The sequence below is a fragment of the Ostrea edulis genome, chromosome 5, assembly GCF_947568905.1.
Source record: "Ostrea edulis chromosome 5, xbOstEdul1.1, whole genome shotgun sequence".
Classification (NCBI taxonomy): Eukaryota; Metazoa; Mollusca; class Bivalvia; order Ostreida; family Ostreidae; genus Ostrea; species Ostrea edulis.
Genome location: NC_079168.1, coordinates 82,571,051 through 82,598,775, shown reverse-complemented (window position 1 = coordinate 82,598,775; position 27,725 = coordinate 82,571,051). Strand labels below are relative to the sequence as shown.

At 35.5% G+C, this 27,725-nt stretch overlaps 5 protein-coding genes across 6 annotated transcripts in view; 3 read left to right on the top strand and 2 right to left on the bottom strand.

Moving 5' to 3' along the window:
- LOC130046513 (uncharacterized) overlaps positions 1-24,290 on the top strand; it is a 29,261-nt gene extending 4,971 nt beyond the window's left edge. The window contains exons 9-26 of the mRNA XM_056166184.1: positions 108-225; positions 1,550-1,616; positions 5,527-5,898; positions 6,581-6,789; positions 7,731-7,831; positions 13,514-14,266; positions 14,943-15,043; positions 15,619-15,693; positions 15,799-16,024; positions 17,949-18,130; positions 18,218-18,390; positions 20,133-20,331; positions 20,486-20,563; positions 20,807-20,950; positions 21,070-21,269; positions 21,766-21,827; positions 22,189-22,445; positions 23,539-24,290. Coding sequence (XP_056022159.1) covers positions 108-225; positions 1,550-1,616; positions 5,527-5,898; positions 6,581-6,789; positions 7,731-7,831; positions 13,514-14,266; positions 14,943-15,043; positions 15,619-15,693; positions 15,799-16,024; positions 17,949-18,130; positions 18,218-18,390; positions 20,133-20,331; positions 20,486-20,563; positions 20,807-20,950; positions 21,070-21,269; positions 21,766-21,827; positions 22,189-22,445; positions 23,539-23,934 — 3,713 coding nt within the window. The 3' untranslated portion in view covers positions 23,935-24,290. The remainder of the gene's footprint in view (positions 1-107; positions 226-1,549; positions 1,617-5,526; positions 5,899-6,580; positions 6,790-7,730; positions 7,832-13,513; positions 14,267-14,942; positions 15,044-15,618; positions 15,694-15,798; positions 16,025-17,948; positions 18,131-18,217; positions 18,391-20,132; positions 20,332-20,485; positions 20,564-20,806; positions 20,951-21,069; positions 21,270-21,765; positions 21,828-22,188; positions 22,446-23,538) is intronic.
- On the bottom strand, positions 1,086-4,984 carry LOC125667935 (uncharacterized). Its single transcript, XM_056166486.1, has 6 exons — positions 4,037-4,984; positions 2,769-3,389; positions 2,512-2,636; positions 1,949-2,416; positions 1,486-1,720; positions 1,086-1,302 (listed from the first exon to the last, which is right to left on the bottom strand). Exons 1-6 carry the CDS (start codon positions 4,329-4,331, stop codon positions 1,175-1,177), a joined length of 1,872 nt encoding a protein of 623 aa, XP_056022461.1. The 5' UTR covers positions 4,332-4,984; the 3' UTR covers positions 1,086-1,174.
- Positions 5,224-8,336, top strand: LOC125680509 (uncharacterized). Of its 2 annotated transcripts, XM_048920177.2 has the most exons (3): positions 5,227-5,341; positions 5,527-6,814; positions 7,731-8,336. In XM_048920177.2, exons 2-3 carry the CDS (start codon positions 5,851-5,853, stop codon positions 7,733-7,735), a joined length of 969 nt encoding a protein of 322 aa, XP_048776134.1. In that variant the 5' UTR covers positions 5,227-5,341; positions 5,527-5,850; the 3' UTR covers positions 7,736-8,336. The 2 variants fall into 2 exon arrangements, with proteins under 2 accessions (XP_048776133.2, XP_048776134.1); XM_048920176.2 differs by having other exon boundaries at positions 5,224-5,341; positions 5,527-8,336.
- On the top strand, positions 13,424-16,703 carry LOC130055095 (uncharacterized). The gene is made up of 6 exons (XM_056166489.1): positions 13,424-14,763; positions 14,943-15,043; positions 15,278-15,394; positions 15,619-15,693; positions 15,799-16,024; positions 16,491-16,703. The coding sequence occupies exons 1-6, from the start codon at positions 14,637-14,639 to the stop codon at positions 16,613-16,615; spliced, it is 771 nt and encodes a 256-aa protein (XP_056022464.1). The 5' UTR covers positions 13,424-14,636; the 3' UTR covers positions 16,616-16,703.
- Positions 23,169-26,899, bottom strand: LOC130055096 (uncharacterized). The gene is made up of 4 exons (XM_056166494.1): positions 25,889-26,899; positions 25,483-25,661; positions 25,164-25,289; positions 23,169-25,021 (listed from the first exon to the last, which is right to left on the bottom strand). Exons 1-4 carry the CDS (start codon positions 25,942-25,944, stop codon positions 24,897-24,899), a joined length of 486 nt encoding a protein of 161 aa, XP_056022469.1. The 5' UTR covers positions 25,945-26,899; the 3' UTR covers positions 23,169-24,896.
- Positions 26,900-27,725: the final 826 nt, after the last annotated feature.

The following is a 27,725-nucleotide window of genomic DNA, read 5'->3' as shown; positions in this document are numbered from 1 at the left end:
TACATGTATAGCTAAATATGACATTGTACATGTACAATCAATTTGACCAGATTTATTTTTCTAAAAAGAAAAAAAAATCCTTATTGTGGTATGATTAATTATTGTAGGAGTTCCTTTCAAATTCCGTAATAGTGAAGTCTACTCCAACTACCTTGGAGCCTCTGAGCATGCTTCAATGATGAGCATATCTAAAGTTATTCTACAGGACATTAAATCCAGCCAACAGTAAGTTTTTGTGCTGTTCATAAAGGGGTTTATTTTTTTTCCCACTATTATTCCCTGGTGAGTTACCTGGTTGGCTCAAACTTGATCACATGTTCAAGAATAAAACTTCATAAAATCTTGGTATTTCACTTTTAAGCTTCTAAAAAAGCTTATAAACCTGGTGTTTCTAAAATTGAAAACAATTCTCTATGCAACAACAACAGTAATGGCGTTACAATGATCAACATAAAATGGATGTTTCTATAAAACCAATACTTCAGCTGCTATAAACGTCATTAATATAGTATGACGTAACAAAGTCTCGTACGAGAAACTATTTAGTGTTCAAAACGTATTTTAAAGCTATTGTTCAATAACTGATATAAAAAATTGACTAGATATACTATAGCCTTTTGATTCGGCACAATCCTTAGATACATGTATATGGACCTTAGAGAAAGCATCCCGTACGAAATATTCCAGGCGGAGAAAAGGCGGATTTCAGGCGGACAACTAAGGCGTATTTTGCCTGAAGTCAGCATTACTATGAATAGTTAACTTAGGCGAAATACAAGTGGACATTAGATGGAGTCCAGCTGGAATTTAAGCGGAAATTTAGGCGAAATATGTAAATTAGCCCGCCTAAAGATTCCGCTTAAAGATTCCGCTTAAAAATCCTGCTAAATTTTAGACGGAATATGGCATAAAGCTTAGGCGTACATTAAGCGGAATATGCAAATGAATCCGTCTTTCAATATAACAAGGATATAGACAAGTAAACTCATTGTTGCTATGAAACAATTACATTTAATTAAAAAAAATTAATTTAATAAAATTAAGTCTTGAATTTAATACAATTTAAATATAGAGGTTTTCAGATAAGGAGGTTGTACAACTAACAATCAAATAATAACTTCATAATCACTCAAATTTACAAATTTGAAGCCACTCAGCTATCGACTTGTCTGTCTTAACTGTCTTGTTTTTTCTTCCCCTTTAATTTTTTTCTGGCATACGAAATCTGCTCCGTTACTGCATCATTGACCTCCTTCTCCCCATGTTTTCCACCATTCTTCTCGCACCACACTGCTACGTATTCTGAAAAAGAAGAATTTATATCATATATCATTATTTAGTATCACTTTGCTCTGAAATATTTGTGTAACTCAATCAACTATTAATTTATCTGGTATTAAGATATTTCTTCCGAAATCTTTCTGCTTTCACTTTAGTAGAATTGCTGTTACCATGACACAGTGACACCAGCACTTATTTTAATACCTTTTAAAACTGTCATCTTTGTGACATCAAGAACAGGTCTTTTGTCTCCATCTTTTGATTTTAGACCTTGTCCTCTACTGAGGGCCAACTCCTCACATGAAAAAACTGCAGGAAGGAGTTTTGCAGTCAAAGTGAAGGCCATCTTTGAGGAATGAACCTTTTTTGCTGCACTTTTTGCTTTCCTCAGTGCATCCCTCCTAACTGTCAAGGGATGGTTTGACAGGAGCCTCGTCATCTAGAAGTAATACAGAAAATTAATTTAGGAGATTTATCTCTGCAATAAATATCGATGAACAAGGAAAAAAGAGTTCTTCAAAACAGTACATTAGATGACTATGTATTTCTTCTGCATATGCAAGTTTCATTTCAATATTTCTTATATATGTTATATATATATAGTTATTAAAATAAAGATAAATATTATTAAGAATTAAAAGTTGCTGGTATAGTAACCATCGCTTACCTGTCCATCAGAAAGCTCTGGAGTAGATACATGCTTCCTAGGTGACCTCCTTGGTGTAATTGGGCTGTCTACATGGTTTGATGGCATCTGTTGTGGTGCGGTATTCATCTTTTGTGGTGTCACATGTTGGGATGGAATTGCATGATTTGGAAGCATGTGTTGCATTGGACTTTGTTCCAGTGAAATTTGTGGTGGCATCTGTTCCAGTGTGATTTGCGGTTGAATCTGTTTCAGTGTAATCTGAGGTGAGATCTGTGGTGGCATCTGAGGTGGCATCTGTCGAGGTGGCATGTAATGTGTTGAATGTGGAGGGGAAATCTGCAGTGTTGGCATCTGCTGATGAAGCGATGGCTCTGTAATTTGTGGAGTCCAGGGAGCTGGTTGCGTATAATTGGAGTCTTGTGTCCATGTGGCAGGTGACATTGTTGTATATGTGGGTATGCATGTATCAGTCATTGTATTGTCAATCTAAGGGAAAAATTATGAATTAATTCCAAAACCACAAGAAGATAGAGTTTTAATTAAAATGGCTTTGTAAATTGATTAAAAATACAGTGCTTTACCTGGGATGTGGTCTCATGGAACTGGGTGATCACACTTCTCATGTAGCGTTGTATTTGTGGTTTCAGTAGTAATCTAAATACCTCAATTACATCATTTGGTGGTTGGATGGCATCATAAGATGGAACTATTCGACAAGGAAATATATTAAAAACATAGAATGGCACAAAAAGATGGAACTATTCAACAAGGAAATATATCAAAAACTATTTCGTTCTATGTCAATGTGGGTGTGTACAACATTTCTCTGTATAATTACCTGTTGCTGACATCACAGATGACCTTTCCAGCTCTGGGTTGCAGAGGGCCCAGGTTGATGTCAGAGTTAAGTCATCCTTGCTATTGTCAATATTTTGTGTTGCAGCTGCTAACCCAAACTGTTCACACAAAGATGATGATGAAAGCATCTCTTTTGAAGTTAGCAGCTGTACACTACTCTCAGCCTTCTTTTCCTGTTTCTCTTTAATTTTTGGTGTTGCAACTTCCATGGTTTTCTTCTTACTCTTTTCTTCTACTTTGTTCTTTTTATCAGGCTTGTTTTTGTTTTTCTTTGCTTCATCATTTGCATTGTTTTTCTTTTCTTCATTGTTGTTTTTCCTTCCCTCATCTTTCCCTTCGATTTGATTATCTTTGTCTTCATTTTCCACATTTTTTCTCTTCTTTTTAGGGCTCATTTCTTTGTCTTGTTCTTGGCTTTCTTTGGCCCTTTCCGTTTGATTCCTTTCCCGTTTCCTGTCTCTTTTCTCAGACTGGTTTTCATTCTCAGCTTTTTTGAAATGCGCGATAAGTAGTTCGACACTGTCTTCAGAGCTCAAGTTCTTCCCTCTCAGAACTTTCTTCTCTGCCTTTACAGTCTCTGCATCAAGTAGATCTTGATTCTCTATAAAAGATATAACTCGTGTTACCCGGTATTAAAAACGTAAAGGTTTATTAAACTAACTAAGCAAAGTGCTTAAGATTTCCTTTTCCTTTAAAGTCACTTAAAACTTAAAATAGTAAAAATTATAAAATAATTTGCCTACATTTGTGTGCCGAAGAAAATCACAACGGCTTGATGAACGTAAATATCCATACTAATTAATATATATATCCAAGTGTATGCATGATGACAACAACGGTAATGTACACAAGGCTTATCAAGTTTCCTACACAAAAGAGTTCCACCAAGGACTGTAATCGGCAATGCGCGCTTTCTGCTATCGGAATGACTGGCGTTTTCATAGCCAACAATGGAGAATGTTCCGAACAACATTTTTTAAAATCAAAATTAACTAAATTTGTTCATGAGCGTAAAAATAGGTTTACTGAAGTTGAATATCAATATCATACTGATTCTGTACATACAAACGATTACGTGTAACATTATGCTTAAAATTGTCAGAAAAATATTCATTTTTTAATTACTGGCATATTCCGACCATCTCCCAGAATTTTTTAAAGAGTTTAATCATGTTAATACAAGTAATCATATTGGAATGTTAGCAATAAAGAAGATAAAACATTTTAATTAGAAGTAGATAGTCTTACCATGCACATGGACAATAACTCCCGAGAAAATGTCTTTTCCCCACTTCATGTTAACTTTTTCTCTCTCCTGAAAAGATCCCAAGAGCTCCAGCCGTTTAGACTTCTCTCCAACAACGCTCAAACTTTTATCCTCGTGGAAGAAAACACATCCGAACATCTTTAGAATTAAGTTTAATAAAGGCAAAGTGATCAAGAGTGTAGCGAACTTTCGTGTTATCAAAATGTCTACCGTGGCTTTTTGTGAACAAAGATTTATCAAGCGCGTAAACAGTTGGTGGTCAGCAGTGGTCAGCATCACATGGCATCATGATCAGATTTCAGAGAACCAGGCTAAGGGCACCCCAGGGGTTATAAATGCAGCGCAAGCAAACTTGAACGTTCTGATTATGTCACAAGTATCACAATTAATCATGATAATAAACGTAAATACGGAATTATATCAACAATTTGTAATTTCAATACATATGACATACTCACACACACTTTTTAAAAAATATATAAAGCATGATAGTATTTTTAAAAAGGGTATCCCGTAAAAAAATCGTAAGCACAATAACACCCCTTGGTTGCCTTAATCGGCCAACTCAGAATCTTTGCCTGGTATTGAGTTACTCAGTTACATGTATATTGAAAATAGTACTGATAGAGAACAGTTGAAGACAACTGAAAAATGGACGTTGAAAAAACTGGAAAGCGCAAAGCAAAAGGGAAACGAGGCCCATACAAGAAGTTCGTTTTACAAGAGCAAAGCTGCAGTTTTGAGCCTTTTCAAGGGAATGAAGATTTATCGGATTCTGAGCTGATGAGCGAGACGGTAATGAAATTGGATACCGATACTACCGAATTTTCGGACATGAACCAAATTGATTTTCCTTTGCCTGAAAAATCCTCTGTCTGTGGTGAGCAGCCTGTTCCCAAGTCTCGGGATGAAAGCCAAATCGAGGAGGTATGAATAATACCCCCCCCCCCCCCCCCCCCCCGTTTTCATTCCCCCCCCCCCTTTTTTTTTAAAGAATTCTGTATGCAATTTAAAAATATTTTTTAATCAATAAAATCTTAATGAAAATATCTCAAAACGTAAATTAAAGCTTAAATACTTGATGTATTAATTCATCTAGTTTGTTGAAAATTGTGGGTCTGTGTAATATTCCGAATGCGTCCCCGAGCGAATTGGTTAATGAATGAAATTGATCGAAACATCCGGTTTTTTTAAATCTGTACATGCAATGGAATAAATATCAACAATGCCATGCGTATGCCATTACAACTGCAAATGTTTTGTTTTTTTTCCTGGATATACTTTAGGTAATTTGTGAAATGATCGTGTTATAATGATTAAATTATTTTTTACGCGTATAGTTAATTCAGAAACCTAGCATATAGCCCCAATTCGAATTTTCTCGGAATTAAGGAACGGAACGTCGCTTCACAGGTTTCAGAACCAAATTTCGTGAGTTTTTTTTTTTTCACCGAGTTATTTTTAATTTCAGACTTTGGTTGACCAAGATCAAGATTCGGTTTCATCACAAACACTGGAGGAAGCTTCTGTGGAAACAAACAAAGTCCAATTTAACTTTGTGCAAACGTACGAACAAGAACTAATTACCAACTGCAATTCGGAGCCGGAATCCTTTAAAGATTTGACGGAAGATGAACAAACTTTGGCTGAGGAAGATTTTGATTTACAGTTTGATTCATTAGCAGATCTTTACATTCCAACTGAGGTAGAGCACTCGACAGATCGGGATGCAGAAGATAATGATGTCGATTCAGATCCACTCTATCCTGGTGCTGCAGTGACATTAGGTGCATTTATGCTGTTGCTTGCCATATTTACTACGAAGTATAATCTGATTGGAGAGGCAACAGAACAACTTCTAAAGATTCTGGCCTTAGCCCTTCCACATGGTCATAAACTTTGTACGTCATTATATGAATTTAAGTTATTTTTCAAGAATCTGAGGAATCCACTTGTTCGCCACTACTACTGTAATCACTGTGTTGGATATATAGATAACACCACAGTGCAAAGCTGTCCTTATGAATTTTGTAAAGCTCAATTTAGTGTTAGAAATGCCTCTTATTTCATTGAAATGCCATTAGAACATCAAATAAAAAATTTATTCGCTCAGAAAGGATTTTATGAGAGTTTAGGACATAGATTCAAAAGGAAATCCAGTGATAACACCTATGAAGATATTTATGATGGGAAGCTGTACAAACAATTAAGTGAAAATCACGGAATTTTAAGTTTTCAAGAAAACATATCATTTACTTTCAATACTGATGGAGCTCCTGTTTTTAAAAGCAGCAAGACATCTATTTGGCCGATTTATCTTGTTATTAACGAATTACCATATAAGCAGCGGATGCAGAAAGAGAACATGATATTGGCAAGCCTGTGGTATGGAAACAAAAAACCATCAATGGGGACATTTTTAAAACCATTTTTAAAATCGCTACAGAAGATGAATGAAGGAATCAAATGTATATCACCTGAAAGAGGCCAATTTCTGTGTAGAGGTCTCTTATTATGTGGAACAGCTGATCTCCCAGCCAGAAGTTTACTTTGTAACCACGTACAATACAATGGAGCATTCTCCTGTTGGAAATGTGAGCAAGAAGGAGAGACAGCATCTGTTGGGCGAGGCCATGCAAGGATTTTTCCGTTTCAAAGTGAAGAACCCAAAGGACCAGTACGAACAAAGGAAAATGTGTTGGAAAATGCAAGGACAGCAGTACAAGACCAACAGGTTGTAATGGGAAAGCCAGTAAAAGGTATAAAGGGACCATCATGGCTTTTCTTCGTGCCCCATTTTAACATTGTATCTGGCATTGCCATTGACTACATGCATGGTGTCCTATTAGGGGTGCAAAAGATGTTGTTAGAATTATGGTTTAGTGAGAAGCACAAAGGGAAAGCATATAATATTTATGACAGTGTTTGTGAAGTAGATACCAGGCTTCAGAGTATTAGACCTACTCTTGATATTTCTAGATTACCACGATCTATAGAAAAAGACTTGAAATATTGGAAAGCATCAGAATATAGATCTTTTTTATTATTTTTTGGTGCTCCAGTTCTGCATGGAATTTTAGACATGCAGCGATTTTTTCACTTTCTTTTGTTGGTGGACTCTATGCACATACTTCTGAAATTTGGGTCAAATGAAAAAGATTTAGATAGAGCTGAAATGCTTTTGTTTGAGTTTTGTAGGTGTTTAGAAGAGTTATATGACAGATGTTTTTTAAGACTAAATGTCCATCAACTGCTTCATTTACCAGATTGTGTAAGGGATCTTGGCCCTCTCTATACCCACAGCTGCTTTTCTTTTGAAAGTAAAAATGGGATTGTTTTGAAAATGATCCGAGGAAGTCAGAGTATTGATACTCAGATAATAACTGCTATATCATTTATCCAAAAGCTACCTGAATTAAAACAGAAATGTGTCTTAGAAAATTCGGAAGTTGATGAATTATGCAAAACTATTGAAGAGCCATCTTTGCTTAAGAGGGGTCAGAAACTAGGGAGTGGGATATACATTCTAGGTGCCCCGTACAGTAGAGTATTGACCAATGTTGAGACTGCTGCACTCCAAAATTTCTTGAAATATGATCATGTGTGTGATACATTTAGAAGTTTTAACAGAGTAGAATATGAATCATATATAATTTATGGCACTGAATATTCCAGAATGATCAAAAGGAACAATTCAGCAATTTGTTACAATGGAATGAGTGGGATTAGCTTTGGAGAAGTTATCTTTTTTATTTTGTTGGAAGACAACACTGCAGGTATAACAAAACCTCTTGTATTCATAAAGAAGTTGCTATGCAGAAATTACAATGAAAATTCAAATATGTTATCAGTTATTAAAACAAATGATGTTGAAGTTGTAAATATAAATGATATATTGTCAAGCTGTTTGCTTGTTTCTTTTCCTGGAGGGCAGACCTCATTCATGTGTAAGTTTCCAAACAGGTTAGAGTCTGACTAAAATGGTCCAGAACTATGTGTAGATCAGAGTGCATGCATTACATAAGATGATGTTTAAATTATATGCTTGTTATAGCATTATTTTTCTCACTGATGGTTTTATTCTGTGTGTTAATGATGCATTAGACATTATAAACTTATTCTTGCATATTCCTAAAATGATTGCAAGCAGTGATTCTTTCTTCTTCTGTTGAATAAATGTACATAGACTGATGCCCCTTGGCCTTATAGCATTCTGATAATGTTAGTGGAAAACAACATTCCAAAAATAATAAAAAAAATTCCAAGAAATAATCAGATAAATCTTGTTTTTATTTTTTACAATTTACGTGGTACTTAACAACTTTGGTCATATAACTTGAGGTTTAATAAGCATGTTCATTGAATACCAGGGTATGCTTTGTTAATATCAGCAAAGGTCAGTTTTTTAAATTTGTGAAGATTTGAGAATCAACAAAAATTGACTAAGTTCAAAATTTCGCCTTACCGAAAGATCTAAGTCCAAATTCCATCTAAGTGACCAGACTGAAATTTTCTAATTTTTTTTTTCCTGCTTAATCATGAAATACGCTTAAAGGAAGAGGCGGAATCCGCCTCAAGGCTGAAGCGTATTCCGCCTTTTCTTAGACGGAATTTTATGTCCGTCTAATATCCACCTAAGGTTAGGAGGACTTAGATGGATTCCATGTACTTTCCGCCTGAAATTCAGACGGGATCCGTCTAATAATTTCGTACGGGATATATATAGATCGAACTTGCACTTTGTGCTTTGTCGATATGCTTTCTCTATAAGGTCTATATATTTCTAGGGATTGACCTCATCAGAAGGCTATATTTTGTATTAAGTATGATCTCTACTGATTTATTCCACACCTATTAGTATTAGTATTTTACATTGTTACTGTAGGTTATATGAAAAGGTAAATTTACCCGTACGAAACTTTGAGACGTAATCCGCCCGTAATTCGCCCGGGAATAGACAGTAAAGTAGAAGGAATGCCTATTTTCTGGTTGTAATTGGGGAGGAATAAAATTCTGCCCGTAACTACCCCAATTTTACGGCCAGAAAAATAAGAAATTCCGCCCGGAAACCGACAGTAAACTGCATCGTTATCTATCTTCACACGTAAAATCAACACTTAGATTATTTTTACAGACGGAAATCTTCATGCGACACGGAATTTATAACTTAGAATTTTCGTGAGCCGGAATTTGGAACTTCGAAATTATCGTGAATCAGAAATGTGGGACTTAGACATTTTATACATTAAAACATATCATACAATTTGAATTGTCTTTCAAAATTCCCATTTATTTACCATAGTTCCATGGATGTCCACATGTTAATAACATGTACATAATATGTACTTTCAATTAGTATGCATAATCAATCTGATTCTAGTTTATTTGGAAATCTGCACACGTATTGTCTATTTGTGCCAGCGACAGATAAATACATGCAACCTTCTTGAATGTTTTTGATGTTGACAAACTTTATCTCGTTTGTTACTTTAACAGACAAGATATTAATTTCTGGCGAAAATCGTGGAGACTGTAGACGCTCGGTCAAAGCGAGCGTAGTATCTCCTATCCGGTCTAAGTCTAATATTACAAAAAAACGCACTTTTCCGAAGTATAATTCCCCGTCTTGGCTAGATATTATTGTCGAATTGTCCCGTTTAATCATGCGTCCATAATCTAGTCCATACACAGTATTCCCTTTCACATCAAGGCGAATGAAGTATTTCACATGGTTTTGAACAGGGCAATAGCCTAAATACTCCCACAGACAGTCGAATTCCTCATTGGATAACACTTTGTCTTTGAGTGCTCCTAATACAAATGTATCATCTGAAATTAATATTCCTCTCTTCAAAGTATGCGGTGATTCAATTGACTTGCATAATCGGTCTACGTCTTTTTGTTCTGATGACAAGCATTTCTGTTTTAATTCTGGAATTTTTTGCACAAAAGAGACACCTGTAGTAATTTGATTGTCAATACTTTGAGTCCCCCTGATCAATTTTAATATGAATCCATTTTTGTCCTCGAATGAAAAACACGAGTGTGTATACAAAGGCCCTAAACACCTCACACTGTCTGCCAGATGAACAAGTTGGTGCAAATTCAATGTCATAAAAGATACATCATATAATATCTCAAACTTTGAGCAAAATTCAAACATCATTTCTTCACCTTGATTTATCATGGCATCGGTCGATCCGCAATATAAAAACAAGTGAATAGCATTGGACAGTAGGGAAAAATGTCGAAATCTTTGTTTATCCAAAATTCCGTGAAGTACTGGAAGACCAAAATAGAGGAGGAAAGATCTGAATTCGGATGCTTTCCAATATTTCAAGTCATTTTGAATTGTCCTAGGCATTCTTGTTATTTCCAAGGTAGGATGGAGATTTTTCAAACGTACGTCAGCTTCTTCTATATGGTTGTATACACTAAAATTATGTTGTTTAAATTCAGGTGCAAACCACAATCGCAAAAGTAGTTTTTGTACTCCCAAAAGAACACCATGCATATAATCTATGGCTATTCCCTTCGATATATTGAATTCGGGGAAAAATGCAAGCCATGAAGGTCCTTTAATTCCATTAACTGCATATCTAGACCGTCCGTTTTCCAAATTTTCCATAGCTTCTCTTGCGTCGCGAATGACGCTTTCTTTTGTTCTTTCGGGTCCTTTAGGATTTTCATGAATGTAGGGGAAGACATGACAATGGCCCTTTCCTCTAGCTGCAGTTTCTCCTGGCTGCAGGCATTTCCAACACGAAAAGGAACCATTAAACTGAACAGAATTGCATAGTAAAGATCTAGCTGGCAGATCAGCTGTTCCACATAATAGTACAGATTTACTTGTCACAGATCCAATGCAGGGTACGTTACACTCAATACCCTTTCTAAGTCTCCTAAAAGCATTTAAAAATGGATGCAAAAAGGTTCCCATCGATGGTTTGTGATTTCCGAACCACAAACCGGCTAAAATCATGTTTTCTTTCATCATTCGAAGGTGATAAGGTAGCTCATTGATAACTAAAAACAGAGGCCATATCGCAACTTTAGAGCTCTTGAAAACGGGAGCTCCGTCAGTGTTGAAAGTAAATGATATATTATTTGGCGAATTCAATATTCCATTATTTTCCATATAAGATTTGTATAATGTTCCATCATAAATGTCTTTGTACGTATCGCTATTACGATTAAATCGGCCTTGTAAATTACGGTAGAAACCTCTCTGAGAAAAAAAGTTCTTAATTTGTTCTTCAATCGGCATTTCTAAAAAATACGGTGTATTGGAAGTTAAAATTAGGCACTTTTCACATCCACTGTACGGACATTTATTTATGTTTTTGTTTTCAATAAATCCTAAGCAAAATGGACAGTAATGGTGATATACTATAGGGTTACGCAATTTGCGAAAAAAAGCCCGATATGAATGCAGGCTGGTACACAAGTTATGTCCCTGCGGCAATGCCAAGGAAATTAAATTAAGGAGTTGCATAATACCGTCCCCGACTATACTGTGTTTCATTGTAAACAGGGATAAGAGTAACATAAACGCTCCCGTAGTTACTCTCGATCCTGGATAGAGGGGCTGCATATCCTCATCTTCACTTCCAACAGCTTCAAAGGCATTTTGAAAATTATCCTCATTCAATTCAACGTCCAAATCATCATCTTGAAAACATTGATACTCCATACTGTCATGTAACTGCAGGTCATCATCACATCTCATTTCATCTAATGTTTCTTCAATCACTTGGTCTTCATTATCATCAGTTGTTTTCGCGAGAACATTTAGTACCTCCTCATACTTGAAATCGTATTCTTCATCCACATTCTCCTTGCTTGGAAAATCATTATTATCTCCAGTTGCCTAAAATGTTAAAGAAATATTGTATGCTGCACTTCATTAAACCACCCATACAAAAATTGAATATTATAAAGATGACAATTACATTTTTGAGCATGTCTACTATAATTACATACATATACCATATTGTCATAACACACATAATTACGATTATGGTTATTAAATCATTATTATCTCCAGTTGCCTAACTAAAATTATGATTATCCACCTGTGGGTGAGCCTCATTCCTTGATATATTAGCACATTCCTGTTCTAATTCACAGGCTTCAATGCCATCATTTTCAATTCTTTGTTGATTCTGCACATCTCCTTGAATATCTCCTTGGTCTGCAACATCTCCTTGAAGTTGCAAATGCAAACATGCATCAATAGTTTCCCCTTTAAATTCATAATCCTCGCAATTTAATTCTGTTTTTCGTTTTTTGTAAGGTCCTCTTCGCTTGCCCATCTTGCTTTGAATATACGTATGTAATGATGCTTAATTTAGGGTAAAACAGGGGTTTGTTGCAGATAGTATGGTATATATGCGTTGCATTCATTGGTTCTTTAATATACAATTAAGTGAGAAATAACTTCCAGTATGGAATTACTTCAAAATCCCCGTGTTGTCCCTCACAGCGTCCAGCCTTCGCAGCTACTCTTATCAGTTGATCGGTCAAGTTGCCATCACCAGAGCGCGCGATATACGAGAAACGTTGCAAATTGTAAACCAAGTTTTAAAAAATGTTTGCTTGCATATATTTCAAAGAAGATAGTAGCCTAAGTGTCGTAGGAAGGAATGATCGCGATTTAAAGCTTCTTGGAAACTTTTTGCCAAGAGAAAAGGTGGAAATGCTGTGGAAAATGAAAGGAAACGCGCCCAAAGTCTTGTACCATGGGACAATAGTGAAAGTCGGAGGTAATGTGATATTCTTTGTTTAAAACTTTGTGACCACTGTATGGGTAAACATAACAAACACACACACACATATATATATATCAATAGATATACATATATATTAGATTTCTTTCTGTTCATGTTTACTTACAATTTATGTTGTAGAATACCTTTTTAGTAAGGTTTATTTAGCCTTTTCTAGGAACATTCAAAACTTGGTCACGTGACTACATCCAATTCTCTGTATATTGACTCACATTTCGTAAAGCAAACGTTTCTGGTACAGATATTCTTCGAGACATTTATTATAATCTCTTGATTGTAAATTGCGATTAGAATAAACATTTTTAAAAATACACATATGAAAACATTTACAACAGTGAAGTAAACAAATTAACTACCATATATATAATTTGTTCTTCAGACAAATAATTTAGGAGAGCTTCAATAATATAACTGTTATCATCAACAGTAGTCAATTATGTTTTGTGATAAAATATCCAACAGGAAATGCACATTGTCAACCTGTACAACATTACAACAATATCGGCACCAAACAATTTTGAAAAATTAACAAAATAGGCGAATCCAAATGGGATCTGCACCCCCCCCCCCCCCCCCCCCCCCCCCCTCAAGTATATTTTTTGTAAATATTAACAATTCATACATTTTTTTTGTGATACATCACAGACAAGGGTTCGTACTATATTTCAGATAAGGAAGATTCCCTGGGGGAATTCGCTAACCAGGCGTATGTAAAACTTATTAAAAAAGCAAAAAAAGACCTCGGGGACAAAGAAACCCCAGAGTGTTTATTTCGCTTTGAGGTCAACGAGGAGAAAACGATGGGAGGGAAGAGAAAGAGGAAAGAAACGGAGAAAGTAAAAGAAAGCAAAAGACAAGATGAGTGCACCAGTCCCAAAAAGAGAAAGATCAGTAAGGAGAAGGTGACATCAAAAAAGACCACCACTGAAACTGAGATAAATAAAATTATCTTAGCAGCTCAGTTTGAGGAAAGTGGTAGTGATGATGAACACTCTCATGCTAGGACAGACACACCTACCTTAACATCAACACCCGCGCATCCAAACACACAGTACCATGGCAGGACAGACACACCTAACTTAACATCAACACCCGCGCACCCAAACACACAGTACCATGGCAGGACAGACACACCTACCTTAACATCAACACCCACGCACCCAAACACACAGTACCATGGCAGGACAGACACACCTACCTTAACATCAACACCCACGCACCCAAACACACAGTACCATGGCAGGACAGACACACCTACCTTAACATCAACACCCACGCACCCAAACACACAGTACCATGGCAGGACAGACACACCTACCTTAACATCAACACCCACGCACCCAAACACACAGTACCATGGCAGGACAGACACACCTAACTTAACATCAACACCCGCGCACCCAAACACACAGTACCAAGGCAGTACAAACACACCTCACCTAACACCCGTACATCCAGACACATCTCACCTAACACCCGTACATCCAGACACATCTCACCTAACACCCGTACATCCAGACACATCTCACCTAACACCTGTACATCCAGACACATCTCACCTTAAACACCCGTACATCCAGACACACAGAGGTCGACACAAATAGGCCACACTTTTATCTCGCCTTATGATACACAACACCTACATTACACACCTTTGCAAAAAAACACCACCAAACCTCTGCCATGTCATAAATATGGTTCAAAGTACGACACGCCCCCCACCCGACTACCTGGATTTGAACCAAATCCATCAGCACATTTTACCACAAGCAGGCCATCATCTCCTTTGGGAATGACAGCGTTGTCCACGACATGGTCAATGTGTACGTCTGCAATGGACAATGTCATACCGGTAACTGACCATCACAATGTTCAGCCACCACATACTTCACAAGCTTCAAGTAATAGGACACTCCCAGGTATGATTTGTTTCTCATCTTATGTGCTTACTTCATGTGTTACTTCAAATATAATTGATATGTTTAAAATATATATAAACATGATAAAATATACCATAAATTATAGATAAACGTTTTCCAGTCATTAATATGGTTTCTTATATCATGTCATTGTATACATTAATTCACATGTCTTTTAGCTCCAAGTCCGGAGGTATTAGATGTACTACGCGGACTAATGCGACCAGATGTACAGTGTTACCTAACAAAATTAGTCGAAGCATTTACAGACGGACAACCGGTTAGTTATTGAAAGTATTGTGCCAAGAACGAGAAAACAAAATATTCAAATTAAGTATTAAATAATTACAATGTAATTTTGAGTCATTGGTATTTAAAAGAAGTCTATAAGATGTTTTTTTTTACAATTCAGTTGTCGGATAAAACGATGAATCTATCACTTATCTCTCTCTCTCTCTCTCTCTCTCTCTCTCTCTCCACATATACAATAATTTAGTCCTTTGCACAATCACAGGATAACACAGACTTCCAGGTAAACAAGCCACGACGACCTCTCTGTATTGACCAGCACATCAGCAACGAAACTGAAGAACATTTATATACTCTTCCGCAGGACTCCGCCCCACAGATGGTGTGTAACCTATAAGTTGATGCAAAAATTATTGTCAGTGAAAATCAAAGTGCCTATTACTTACTTTATGAAATTTGATACAATTACTATGTAATTACAATTAGTTTGCACTTGGTATTTCAACAACTTGAAATATTGTTTAGCAAATTTCACATTTTCACATACGTTAGAACCAATATTTAGATAGTTAGAATAATTATAAGAACCTCGATCTTTCTTCTCAGGTCAACATGAATGACAGTATAATATCAGGCAAAGGACATGCGGCAAATCGTCCATCAGAAGGCACCCCGCAAATGGTACGTTAAAAATAAGTATACATTCTTAACTTTGATAAGACTAACTCATTTTCAGTTCTGTTTGCTTTATAAAGTCATATAATAACATCACAGAACTAATTGCAGGCAAAACTTCTCGATGATTCGGATGTCATGGTGTCCAAGGATGGCTTAAGGAAAGCGGTGTCCGCAGCAAAAAAGAGCAGTAAGCCGGGTTTTACTCTCTGTTATAAGTTGCTCGCAGAGCTGTTTAACTTAGAAGAACTTGCTGCCTCTCGAGGACAAGGTATTGGAAATACCAAAGACAAGGAAAAACCAGTCCTCGATAAAGTTAGGACTCAGGCCCTCAAAAGTGAGTATCATAAGCTTAGTAAATCACGTAAGAATGAGCGTTAGGGGAAAAGTTCAGTCCTATATAAACTTAAGATACGTTATGGATATATGTCTTTGTATTCTCATGTAATTGTATTTTTGATCAATTCATGCTATATGATGTAGAGAGACCATGATATGCATAAATATGTAATACCTGCTAAAAAGTAATGTCACCCCCCCCCCCCCCCCTTCCCCTCTTGTGCCGTACTTTCAATATAGATTGTAATATTATTTATGTATGTATTACGTATACGTCATTATAGTCTTGAAGTAAAGAAAATATTCGAGTATACTCAATCGGCTTTGTGATATTTCTCTTATATCTATCTATCTATTTATATACATATATAGCGCGTGACAGCGTAGCGAGAATTCCATGTCATCGAAAGCAAGTATATATATATATATATATATATATACATGTATATATATTCATATTTCAGATTACGTTGTGATATGGTGTCGAAAAAACGACCATGCTGCACCAAGTGAGCAAACGCTGAACAGTGCAATAACAGAAAGAATTTGTTATGCAAGAAAACAATGTGTAAAGCAAATGACTCGGTGATTTATGGTTGTGTACCAGAAATGTAATAAATGTATGTAATATTGAGGAATAAATTCCAAACTGTAAGTATTGGTTTGTATCTTATTTATTATTACCACCACCATAGTATGATATATGTTTACCATTTACAGGTATGAATAGTAACCTCTGATGATCAAATGTATATTATAAGGGTACCATTTACATGTAACATGGTTCGAGTCAATTGAATTGATTATAACGATGAAGATCAGGATTTTCATTGCAGTATTCTTAAAGCAATTGTTAAGTCATTTTGAACATTGATTTAAATGTAGCTTAATCCATTTAAAGACTTTATTCTGATGACATGGGTATTTATAGAACTCTACCACTCAAGGCCCGGTATACGTGGATATGCTGTTATATTGTGTAAAGTACTGACCTTAACTTGGATATTCAGCAGACTGAGATGTTAGAGCAAATAAAAAGGGCGGGTAGCTAAGGTTGTTATGATAATTTTTTATGCAGTCCATTATTTAATGGATTCCGTAAACACTTAAGACGTTGGCGTATTCGATATCTATAATTAATAAACATTAACATCAGTCATCAATATTTATAATCGTTTATATTTTGTGTAATTCATATTAGTATATGCTGTTAAAAAAATTAAATCAATATCGATTTTTGTATCGTTTACGTTTATTTATGCGCTCTAGCAAATATTTCATACGCGAATAAATTGTGGGCGGAATAGACAGCAGCGGATTCAGATGCGAGACGCTAAAAAAATTCCGGGCGGAATCGATAATTACAGCCAGGTTTTGAATGCGAGAGGCTTGAAAAATTACGGCCGGATTCCAGGCGAAATCCATATTACAGCCAATAAGATTATGAATGCGAGAAGCTTGAAAAATTACGGCCGGATTCCGGGTGAAATCAATATTACAACCAGATTCTGAATGCGAGAAGCTTGAAGAATTACGGCCGGATTCCAGGCGGGATTAATTTTGCGTTCTTTTTCTGGCCGGAACTCATTTAAATAATTCGCCCCAAATCCCGGTTGATATACGTACGTTTGACGCCCGTAAACCTCATATCTTCCTAAAAAGTGAGAGAATATGAAACTGCCAGATTCCGACCAGAAAAGTACAAGGAAACCCTGCCCAATTACGCCTCTCTTACGGGCGGAAAATTTCGTACGGGTAAAGATGAGATTAGGTGAATGATTGATATATATGGATTTATATTTTTGTAATTAATGAGAATTTAATGAAAAGTCTCTTTTTTTGGCTTATATCACATTGATTATCAATAACTTGCAAAATTATGGTCCATACCACCTTAAAATCATGTTGCAAATGAAAACTGAATTTGACAGCAATTTTTTTTTTCTCTACTTGTAGAATTCCATTTGAGACATTTCATGCGGAAATGAAGACTTGTGTAAAATTTACAATGGAAGTTGCTTCACTGATAGCTGACTTTAACATGTTATCATTGACGTGCAACCATGCTGGGGCAACAACTTTGAAATTTTGTCCGAAATGCCATGTATGTAGGATTAAAATATTGATTAGTTTACATCTTTATGGCATTTAAATCATACTACATGTACTGAGTTACAAATATGATTCACAGGCAGACAGAAATAGTTGCTTATCAAAGCAGAGAGAAAGAACGCCCCAGGACACAAAGAGGACAGTAGAAAGATTAAATATGCGAGGAACAGAAGCATCAAAGAAACCTTTGAGAAAGGACACAGGTGTGAAGGAGTATGACAACCCTTTCTGGGACATCCTTAATCCCCATAGGTACGTAGTTCGTAAAGTGAACACTTGATGAAAAGTTGTCTCCTTTCCCGAAAATGAATTATAACCTGTTCCAGGGAAATCATTTGACGTTATAGTAAAGGTGAATATTTGAGGCACTTTTGTTAAAGCTGTATGGTCCGAATTACAATATTTTTTTCCATCTCGTAAAAACGCTATTAAATCATCGCACGTATGTAGTTATGAGGCTGTACGACATATCATAAATTATTTCACCTGTTTTAACCCAAATTATTTGATTTTAAATCGATGTTTACAAATAACCGCGTCACGTACTCCGCCATGTCAAGTGACAGTCATGTTACCAGTTCAAATTTTCAGATCATCGGTGGTCTTATCTGTGTAAAACTTTGTATTTTGTTATAATAATAATACCATATTTATATAGCACCCTTTTCATACACTATGTACGCCCAAAGGTGCTTTACAAATGTAATGTACATTATTACCCCGGCAGACCTTATATCAATCTAGAACTTTCTCATCCTCCTAGGAAGCATACAGTGCAAGCTGCCATTACAAGCGCTAGAGCACTAACATTCTAACAATATCTTTCACTGTCTATAGCCAGGTACCCCTTTTACACTTCGGTGGAGTGAGGAAATTCATGTAAATTGCCTTTCCCAAGGACACAAAGTCAGCCCTGCCGCGGCCAGGACTCGAACCTTTCGGTCGAGAGTCTGACGGCCTAACCACTCGGCCACCGACACCACATAACAGTACCGCACCATAACTTTAATAGAAAAAAAATATATCAAATACCTCCTAGTAATTCCTTGTTTTACGCTCTTTCAGCCTTAAAACTAGACAGTTGCGTTTGAGTTAATACATCATGTTGGGATTCCCCTGATGCGGGTGGGTCTATTTATAGACGTCTATTATGGGATGATTTATATATGTACCCACTATATTTATTTTCTAAATAATATTTGCACTGTTTTCTTTTACATGCAGATGTTTTTAAGCATGTAATTAAGGGAAAGTTAATAACTTTATAAAGAAATTAATCTGCTTTAAAGCAATTATGTACAAAACAAATACATGAACATCGGGTAATACAGCTTTAATATTAGCTCACCCGAACCAAAGGCTTAAGGTAGCTCCATCCTCATGTGACTTATCAATATTAATGGTTAAAAGTGGGAAAACTTTATTAATTTCCACTCAATATAGTTTAATTTAATTAATAACCAAAGAAAATATATATGTTGCCACCTTTTTAAAGATGTCAGACATACAAAAACAGAAGTATACATCAACATCAGAAAATCACATATTTTCGTTAAACAGAATAATAAAAAAGATAAAAACTTGTTGAAATGACAAAATTTAAATATCAACAGTTTTAAAAAACTGATAATTCATAAATATGTATAGATTAATTGTGGATATTAGGTAAACCAATGTATAATAGACATCCAGTAGAGGAAATTCCAGCATAGGAGTTATTGCCCTTGACAAAATTATTTTAATCATAAACAATTGATTATCTATGGAAAATATAAACTTTTTCAGTATTAATAGTTTACCAGATTTTTTATTATATCCAGTGAATAAAATTCCTCAGAAAGATATATTTCTATCATGCGCAAAGTTTAATTTATTAAGATTTTTGCAAAAACCTATGACATCACACGAGGATCGATCAACCTTAAATGAGAATTTCTCTTCTTTTTTTTTTTAAATCCGAGTGATTACCATATTTACTTGTTTTTATTTGATAGAGATGTACCATCTGGACTTCTTCATCTTTTTCATCTTGGAACATCAAAACATCTTTTTAAAGTCTGCATTGATTCATTAACTGATACTCGGGCAACATCACTTGAAAGCCATTTAACTGCTCTAGATGCCCATCAGCGAGTGAAATTTAACATTACCAAGAATGTGAACAGCAGACAAGGGAAGGATTTGAAAAAATTTGTGAGTAGCATATAGATGAATTAATCTGTAAAGAAAGTATTATGGTACTTAACATTCTTGCAAGGAAAGATCATTCATTTTTGATAGACATTTTGATGAAAATATATAGTAAATGACTTTGATAATTAATATTCATATCTGATGTTAAATTTAGATTCAAGTTGCACCCTTCAGTTTCGAATATGCTGGTCTGGATGCAAGGTTTCTTAAGATGACCTGTGTCCTGTCTCTGGTAAGTATAAATATGATATATTGTTTTTCTGAAGAAGTCAAAATGGTCAATATTTTCTAAGCTTTGTGTGAAAACTCAATTGCTCACTAGGTTTCAAGTTTAAATAGGGTTTCCACCATAATTTTACATGTGGAGAACATTTCCTTTCTTCCAATAAAAGTTTAACCATTTTCTGCAGAGAAAGTTGAATTTTCATGTATTTCTCTGTAATGTAATATTGAACATGATTTTTCTCTGAATTAGATAAATAGGATTGTGCACTTGGATACATTTGCGGAGGAAGATGTACATCTGCTTGATAATCTTGTCGAGAAGTATCTCATTCTTGTTGAACGCCATGTACCAGAGTTGATGAACAAAGTAAAGACACATTTGATGACCCATTTGGTAAGTACAAGTATGTTTTCCTTATTATTTTCAAGCAAAGCCAAAAGATAATGTAAACAAGATAAAATACACTCATTTATTTTTTGTGGTTGATTCAAAGAGTTTGATTATGTTTTCAGACTGATGAAATCATTCGGCATGGTCCACCCCTTGCATACTCTGAGGATGTATTTGAGAAGAGGCATGGTGTGATCAGAGCAAAGCTATTTCATCAGGAAAATCAGCTGGCCAGAAGTAGAGATACTGCAGTCATTTTCGGAAAAAGCTATTTGTTCCAACATGTCATAGTGGGGGGCTATTTTACAGACAATGGAACCTGGTAAGACAGCAATTTAAATAAAATGTTTTACATACAAATATATAGTTAAAATCTTCTTCTCAGTAACCACTGAGTCAGAAAAGCTGATATTTACAAGAAAACTTTCTGACATAGTACAGATTCAAGTTTTTTCAAATCATGGCCCCCGGGGGGTAGGATGGGGCCACAAGTGGGGGGGGGGGGGTCAAAGTTTTACATACAAATATAGGGAAAATCTTTAAAAATCTTCTTCTCAAGAACCATTGGGCCAAAGAAGTTGACATTTACATGAAAGCTCTCTGACGTAGTGTAGATTCAAGTTTGCAAAATTCGTGGCCTCCAGGGGTAGTTGGGTTCATATTAATGACTAGGGTTTTACATGCAAATATATATGGAAAGTCTTCAGATATGGGCCAAGGTAATTCAGGTGAGCGATGTGGCCCATGGGCCTCTTGTTTTTGAATGAGGTATGCTTCTGATGTAAGCACGTTTTCATACTGAAATTGCAATGTTGTAGGAGGCAGTGTACAAAGGAGGTGCAGGATTTATCCACTAGGAAGGAAATGTGCAACTTTTTTGGTATGTCAATTTAACTCTATATAAATACCAAATTAGTTTATAAGAAATTAGATCTAGACTTTTTGAAAATTTATGTAAAGAATTATATTATTATTTATATGAACCTCAGCAAAATATCATAGTAAGACTATGTCACATCCAGAGATGTTTTGGAATGTCTGCAAGTGTGTACACATTTATTTGCATGATGAATGTTATGAATATTCTTGTAGAATAATTAATAGTACATGTTCTAGATATCTGACAGCACAAACTATTTCAATATGTTTTAAGGTTTATTTGGCCTGAAACAATCAAGTACTGGTAATGCTTTAACAAAATCGAAAGCTTTGCATCCATAATTTTCTTTACATTAATATAGGAAATCTATCAGAAATCAAACAAGACTGTGAGAAGCCTTTGCTTTTGAGACCACTTCGTACAGCCAACAACAAAACAAAGCTGCAAGATATGTCAGCATTCCAACACCAATGCCTCCTATTGCAGGGTCTTATTGACCTAGGGATCCCATCCCCCTGTTTGGAGGGGAAGATGATCAGCTACCAAATGTGTAGATGTAAAGATGGATCAAGTATTGCTGAGGGGATGTCCATCATGTATTTGAGTAGAGAGGATGAGGTGCATTCTTTTTAAAATCACTCTCTTAATTTCCAATTGCTATTTGATATATATGTTCCTCATGAGTGTATTATAACGGTTACCAATGAATTACTTCAAGTTTGGAACAAAGATACTAAACCTTATAGTGTAATGCATGTACATGGTTCGTACGGGTCATGGGATTTGAACTCACTCATGAAATTTGGTTTTAGGTCTTGAGAAAGTAAGGGAATTTTGAGAGAGCTAGGTCATGGAAAGCCATGGGATTTCACTTTTTCCTGGTTTAAATTTTTTAAAAACTCCTTAAATTAAGATAAAAATCCTTTAAAATAAATGGATATTGTTTCGCCTAATCCGGAACTACTAAAACCATGTTGGTTATAATCTGTATCATAAAAGCACTTGACACAAAGTAATTTCCATTACTGTGAGCATTTAGGTGCGAATGAACAAGTGTGCTACAGGTAATGGCACATATACGGGTATGCAGTCTGATGAGTCGTGCCTTGGAAATGTGTTTATTCTTCTGAGTGGGAGCACAATTTTGAGTAGGTCAGGGCTGTTAAGAGAAATAGATAGAGCGTTCTGCACAACGTGCTTGAAGGTGGTGGATATGGGAAACATGGAGGTGGGGGCACTGACTTCACATTGATGTTCAACGAAACACGTAAAACTTCAGAGAGAAGTGGATCAACGAGATTTGAGTACTTTCTTAAAAAATGACATTAAAGAGGAGAAAACTTAGATTGTTAACGTTCTATCCCCATAGTGCAGTTTATTCAGAAACAACATCATCAAATCACATTTTGTGGACTATACATACAGTAACGATGTATAATTCGTACAAATCAAATGAAAATGTGAAGAAACTTTTTCAAATTATATTTCCTGATATGTGCAACTGCTAAGTCGTTTTCATGTGGTAAGAAAGACCTCATATTTGTGTCTTATTCATCAGTCTGTTGTCTGTCTTTGAGGTCATTGAAAATGGGTTGAGGTCATGAAAAAGTAATGAAATTTGATGACTGCAATTCTGTACGAACGATACATTGTATGTTACCATTGATCATGATATGATATTATGAAATGTTTTAATATTCTTCACTTTCAGTTTAAAGTTGGAATCTTCAAAGGTGGTCTACTCCTTCTTCAGGGTGCTAGGAGAAGTTCATTAGCAATTGTTGAAAAGGGGGTTATACAGCAACCAACACATCTTGGTTGTCCTGTGATAGAGTTCTCTGAGGATTTGGATGTTATTCCTATTACAAATGTTCTTTCCTACATGCCACTTGTTCATCACTGTATCCAGTGTCATTGCAGCATCAAAGAAGGAAAAACCCCAGCCAGGATTGAACAAGAGGAGACTGAACTCAAGCATACAAAGTTTATTAAACACAAGTTATCCAGGGGACACAGATTGTTTCTAGTCAATGTATATTCACTAAAATGTCCATCTAGTTTTGATTTTTCTAAACCATCAGCTTGTGCAAAGTCATTTTTGATATAAATCTTCTTTGTATGTATTTTTAGTGTACTTGCACAAGCAATCCCCTTGATGCTCTGAGAATTTTTTGAAATAGGTATACATGTTTGTTTGCTTTTGTTTTACAGCCCTTTGAGAATTTTTCTCTCATGTTTGGGATGTGACCACCCCTGTTGAAAGGCTGCAAATAATATTTAAACCTATACTCCCCACTTGTGTTCATTGACCAGTGGGAGATTTTTTTTATGCCAACATAAAAAATGTGCTGTATGGTGTGATTATGTAAAGAATATGCTGTACATGTTTTAATGTATCGTGGATTCCTGCTGTACATGTTTTAATTTATGGATTCATCACTAAAATTAAATTTTAAAAGTAAATGATTTCTGTTGTCTTTGTTCAGAAAAAACCTTCTTTTTTTTTTAAAGAACAATTATCATTTGTTGCAATTCTCATTTTTGATCAATCCCTTTTTTGGATTAAATAAGGTTAAAATTTTACATATTTCTTAAAATATATTGAATAACTTGACAAAATTTTGCTTGTTAACTTTTGATTTAGAAAGCAGATATTCAAAAACTTGTGTCCTTCCCAACATTAAGATTTTAAGCCAATATTGTACATTTTTCATAAAATGAGCAATCAACCAGTGTTTTTTCTCAAACCCTCAAATATGCGAGAATTTAAGTTATCGGTATACTTTGCTCTGTCAGAGAAGACATACTATTTTTTAAAAATTCATATATGGTACACATTAATTTATTTTATATGAGAAAATCATGTGATTTTCATATGAAATTTATACCATGTGATAATCATATGAAAATCAATTCATATGAAATTCATATGATTTTCTACATATGAGAATCATATGTTTGTCACATATGATCCTCATATGAAGTGAGTTTCATATGATACACATATGACTTGCATATGATCCTCATATGAAACTCACTTCATATGAGGATCATATGTGGCACTTTTCCCTATGTATGGACATCTTTAACCATGTTGCTGATGATGTAGTGTTCAACAGCCTCCATGGAATTGTCTCCTCCAACATCGTGTGGCAGTTCTTGAAGACCTTCTTCACATACCGGTAGATCCGTTCCTGTTAGATAAAACATTTTACAAAATGTTGCACTATACAATAAAACTTTATAATAGTTAAAGGTCTTCCATTAGCCATTTCATGTATTTTACATTGAAAACTGACTGTGATCAGTGGGCATTAACAGAACTGGTTAAAATACCTTTCAATAAACATGCATTTGGCACAACTTTTCTCAGCTCATCAATAAATGAGTCCCTGTCCAGGTGAACAGACTCCTGTGGTTTATACTGGTGTTTCTGCTTTGAAACTAATGGTCTTGTTTTTTCTACAAAACATAATATATTTAATTGTTTTAGAGCAATGTTTTAGCCAAATCTAGGTCCTTATTGTTTGAATGTTTTATACTCATGATCTGTCTAAAAAATAGAAATATTGTTAAATCTGTGACCTAGATTTAGAAAATTGAATTACTAGGCCTATAATATGTACATATGTCAATTCAATACATTTAGTAATACCTAGTCCATGACGAGACTTTCGAACACTTAAGTCCTTTATTTTGACAGGCACAATTTCTGTTGTTGCTGATGGAACCTTCCACTGGCATGGTAAAGATGTACATGAAGTCAGGCCTAGTTTATTTGCTGACTCTACCCTAAACATTAGGGCTGCTACATGACTGCATGTCTGACCCATTCTGAAAATATAAAAGTCTACATAAAAAAACCAACATTTTACCCATAATAACTATATCATCGGGGTTCATGTAGATAGGTACATTAAAGCAAGGGCTTCTGAATATATAGAGGGGTTAATATTATATATCACTCTGATCAATCATATAGGCCTAACGGCTTATTGATAGAAATTCAGAGACCTGTGATTAAAGTGTAATTGGTAAAATGTACAAATTTATTAAGTTACCCTGCAGTACAGGAGCAAAATGCCGCCTTCACACAACCAGATTCCTTGGATATCATGGATATGGCTACCCAAAGGGTATGGCTCTTTGACTAGGGTACACCTGGCTCTCAGGAAGCATAATGCAGATGATGAGGAAATTGGATGGTAAAATATTTCTTTAAGAAAGTTCGATTCATTTCACAATATTCGAATGCCTTCCCAATTTTGTAATCATTCAAATATGTTTTCACGGTGTTGCTGGCGCCTTTATCTATAAAAAAAGTCCGATAAAAATAGGGGGGGGGGGGGGGGGCACTGAGACACCCCGCCCTTTTCGTTCTGCCATCCACCTCCGAGTTTCAAGGGATCAGCCTATTAAGGTATAAATCAAGTAACAAATAAATCACAAATATAAAATGTCTAAATCAATATAAAAAGCATAAAAACACAGTTTACTCTGACGCGCGTCATTTCATGGACTCGTTTGTAAACACCCGATCATTGTGTACACAGGTCACGTGCTACCCACATCAAGTAATTTATTGCCGATTGACCCCGTGACCCGACAAGGCCGCTTGCATCACATAAAAAAGTTTTCGATAGGTATTGTAATTTAAGTCAGTCGTCAAACTTCACAAATACACGTGTTTTAAATTCTGGAAATTTTCATAGGCTATATATAGATCTACATTGCATTTATGTGTACCCAGGATCATAGCCCAGCGAACAAAGTCGATCTAGAGAATAGGGTGGTGTAAAACATGGAACAGAAAATTAAATAGAACGGAAAATATTGTATGTAAAAAATGTTATGAGAAGGTCAGTACTTTATAAAATTAGAAGGTATATCATGAACAAGGAAAGCAGTATGAATCTATTTAAAATCATACTTCTTAGATCCGCGCCGTATACTCTGCGTAAGAAGATCTGACATAACCCGATTAGGGGTCAAGCTCAGATGAACTTCATATCAGCCAATCAGCGTGTCGGCTTTGAAACCGTCGGCGTTTACAATTCAAGGAAAACGGCTGCGATTAAAAACACATCACAGTTAGATGTGACGTCACAATGCACCATTTACGTCGACTGGCGTTATATTCCTCGCGTTAATTAAGTAAACTATTTTGAAAACTATTCAAATCGTACCTATCCCTATTCATACATAAATCGGAATTCACAATTAATTTAATTAATTCAATCTCTCACCTGAGTCACCTTGGTCCATACTTAAAGACCCAAATAAAATACCATACGGTTTCTTCATGGATCATTGCATGTGGGCGGAGCTCATCTATGGTCATTGTTATTTACCTGACCAAGAGATCTGTGTATACTTTTGATGTACACAGGAAGGGTCTGCAGTGTTTCTGTGGTCATAGTGTTTGTATAATGGTTGTATCCCTATGGCTATATGACACAGTCTACACCACCCCATCTTTCTCTCTTTTACACCCAACTTTAAGTTAATACCCCCAAACTGTTAGCCGTCTGTCAATCAAACATTTAACAATAGATACCAGGTGGAGTGACATCTGCAGAAACTGTGGTCTAGAGCTACCCCAGAGAGGTGTTTTGATAACAATAACAGCCAGTACCTACAGGCATTCTTTAGATCTTGAGGAAGCCCTGTATTCCAGAGTTTTGATAGTATTGACCCGTCCACAACTGCTATTTTCTCGTAATTCTTTTTTTTTTTTTTTTTTTTGAATTTTCATCATTTATTAAAAAGTATAAATACTATTTGGGATAAAATATCCTCGGATACTCCCTCTTAATTCTCACCAATGGTGCCAGGGGCCCATTGGATTGAATGTATTTTATTATAATATTATTTTATATAAGGCATATATATAATTTA

What these genes read in the sequence shown, in the direction of transcription:
- LOC125667935 (XM_056166486.1), bottom strand. Translation starts at nt 4,331, where the DNA reads ATGCTGACCACTGCTGACCACCAACTGTTTACGCGCTTGATAAATCTT. An exon ending in ATCTGTGATGTCAGCAACAG is followed by an intron (nt 2,637 to 2,768) that starts GTAATTATACAG and finishes CTTGTCGAATAG; the next exon opens with TTCCATCTTATGATGCCATC. An exon ending in AAAGATGACAGTTTTAAAAG is followed by an intron (nt 1,303 to 1,485) that starts GTATTAAAATAA and finishes CTTCTTTTTCAG; the next exon opens with AATACGTAGCAGTGTGGTGC.
- LOC125680509 (XM_048920176.2), top strand. Translation starts at nt 5,851, where the DNA reads ATGCTGTTGCTTGCCATATTTACTACGAAGTATAATCTGATTGGAGAG.
- LOC130055095 (XM_056166489.1), top strand. Translation starts at nt 14,637, where the DNA reads ATGACAGCGTTGTCCACGACATGGTCAATGTGTACGTCTGCAATGGAC. An exon ending in CATTTACAGACGGACAACCG is followed by an intron (nt 15,044 to 15,277) that starts GTTAGTTATTGA and finishes GCACAATCACAG; the next exon opens with GATAACACAGACTTCCAGGT. An exon ending in AGGACTCCGCCCCACAGATG is followed by an intron (nt 15,395 to 15,618) that starts GTGTGTAACCTA and finishes CTTTCTTCTCAG; the next exon opens with GTCAACATGAATGACAGTAT.
- LOC130055096 (XM_056166494.1), bottom strand. Translation starts at nt 25,944, where the DNA reads ATGATATCCAAGGAATCTGGTTGTGTGAAGGCGGCATTTTGCTCCTGT. An exon ending in TTTTGCTCCTGTACTGCAGG is followed by an intron (nt 25,662 to 25,888) that starts GTAACTTAATAA and finishes TTATATTTTCAG; the next exon opens with AATGGGTCAGACATGCAGTC. An exon ending in AAATGCATGTTTATTGAAAG is followed by an intron (nt 25,022 to 25,163) that starts GTATTTTAACCA and finishes TTTATCTAACAG; the next exon opens with GAACGGATCTACCGGTATGT.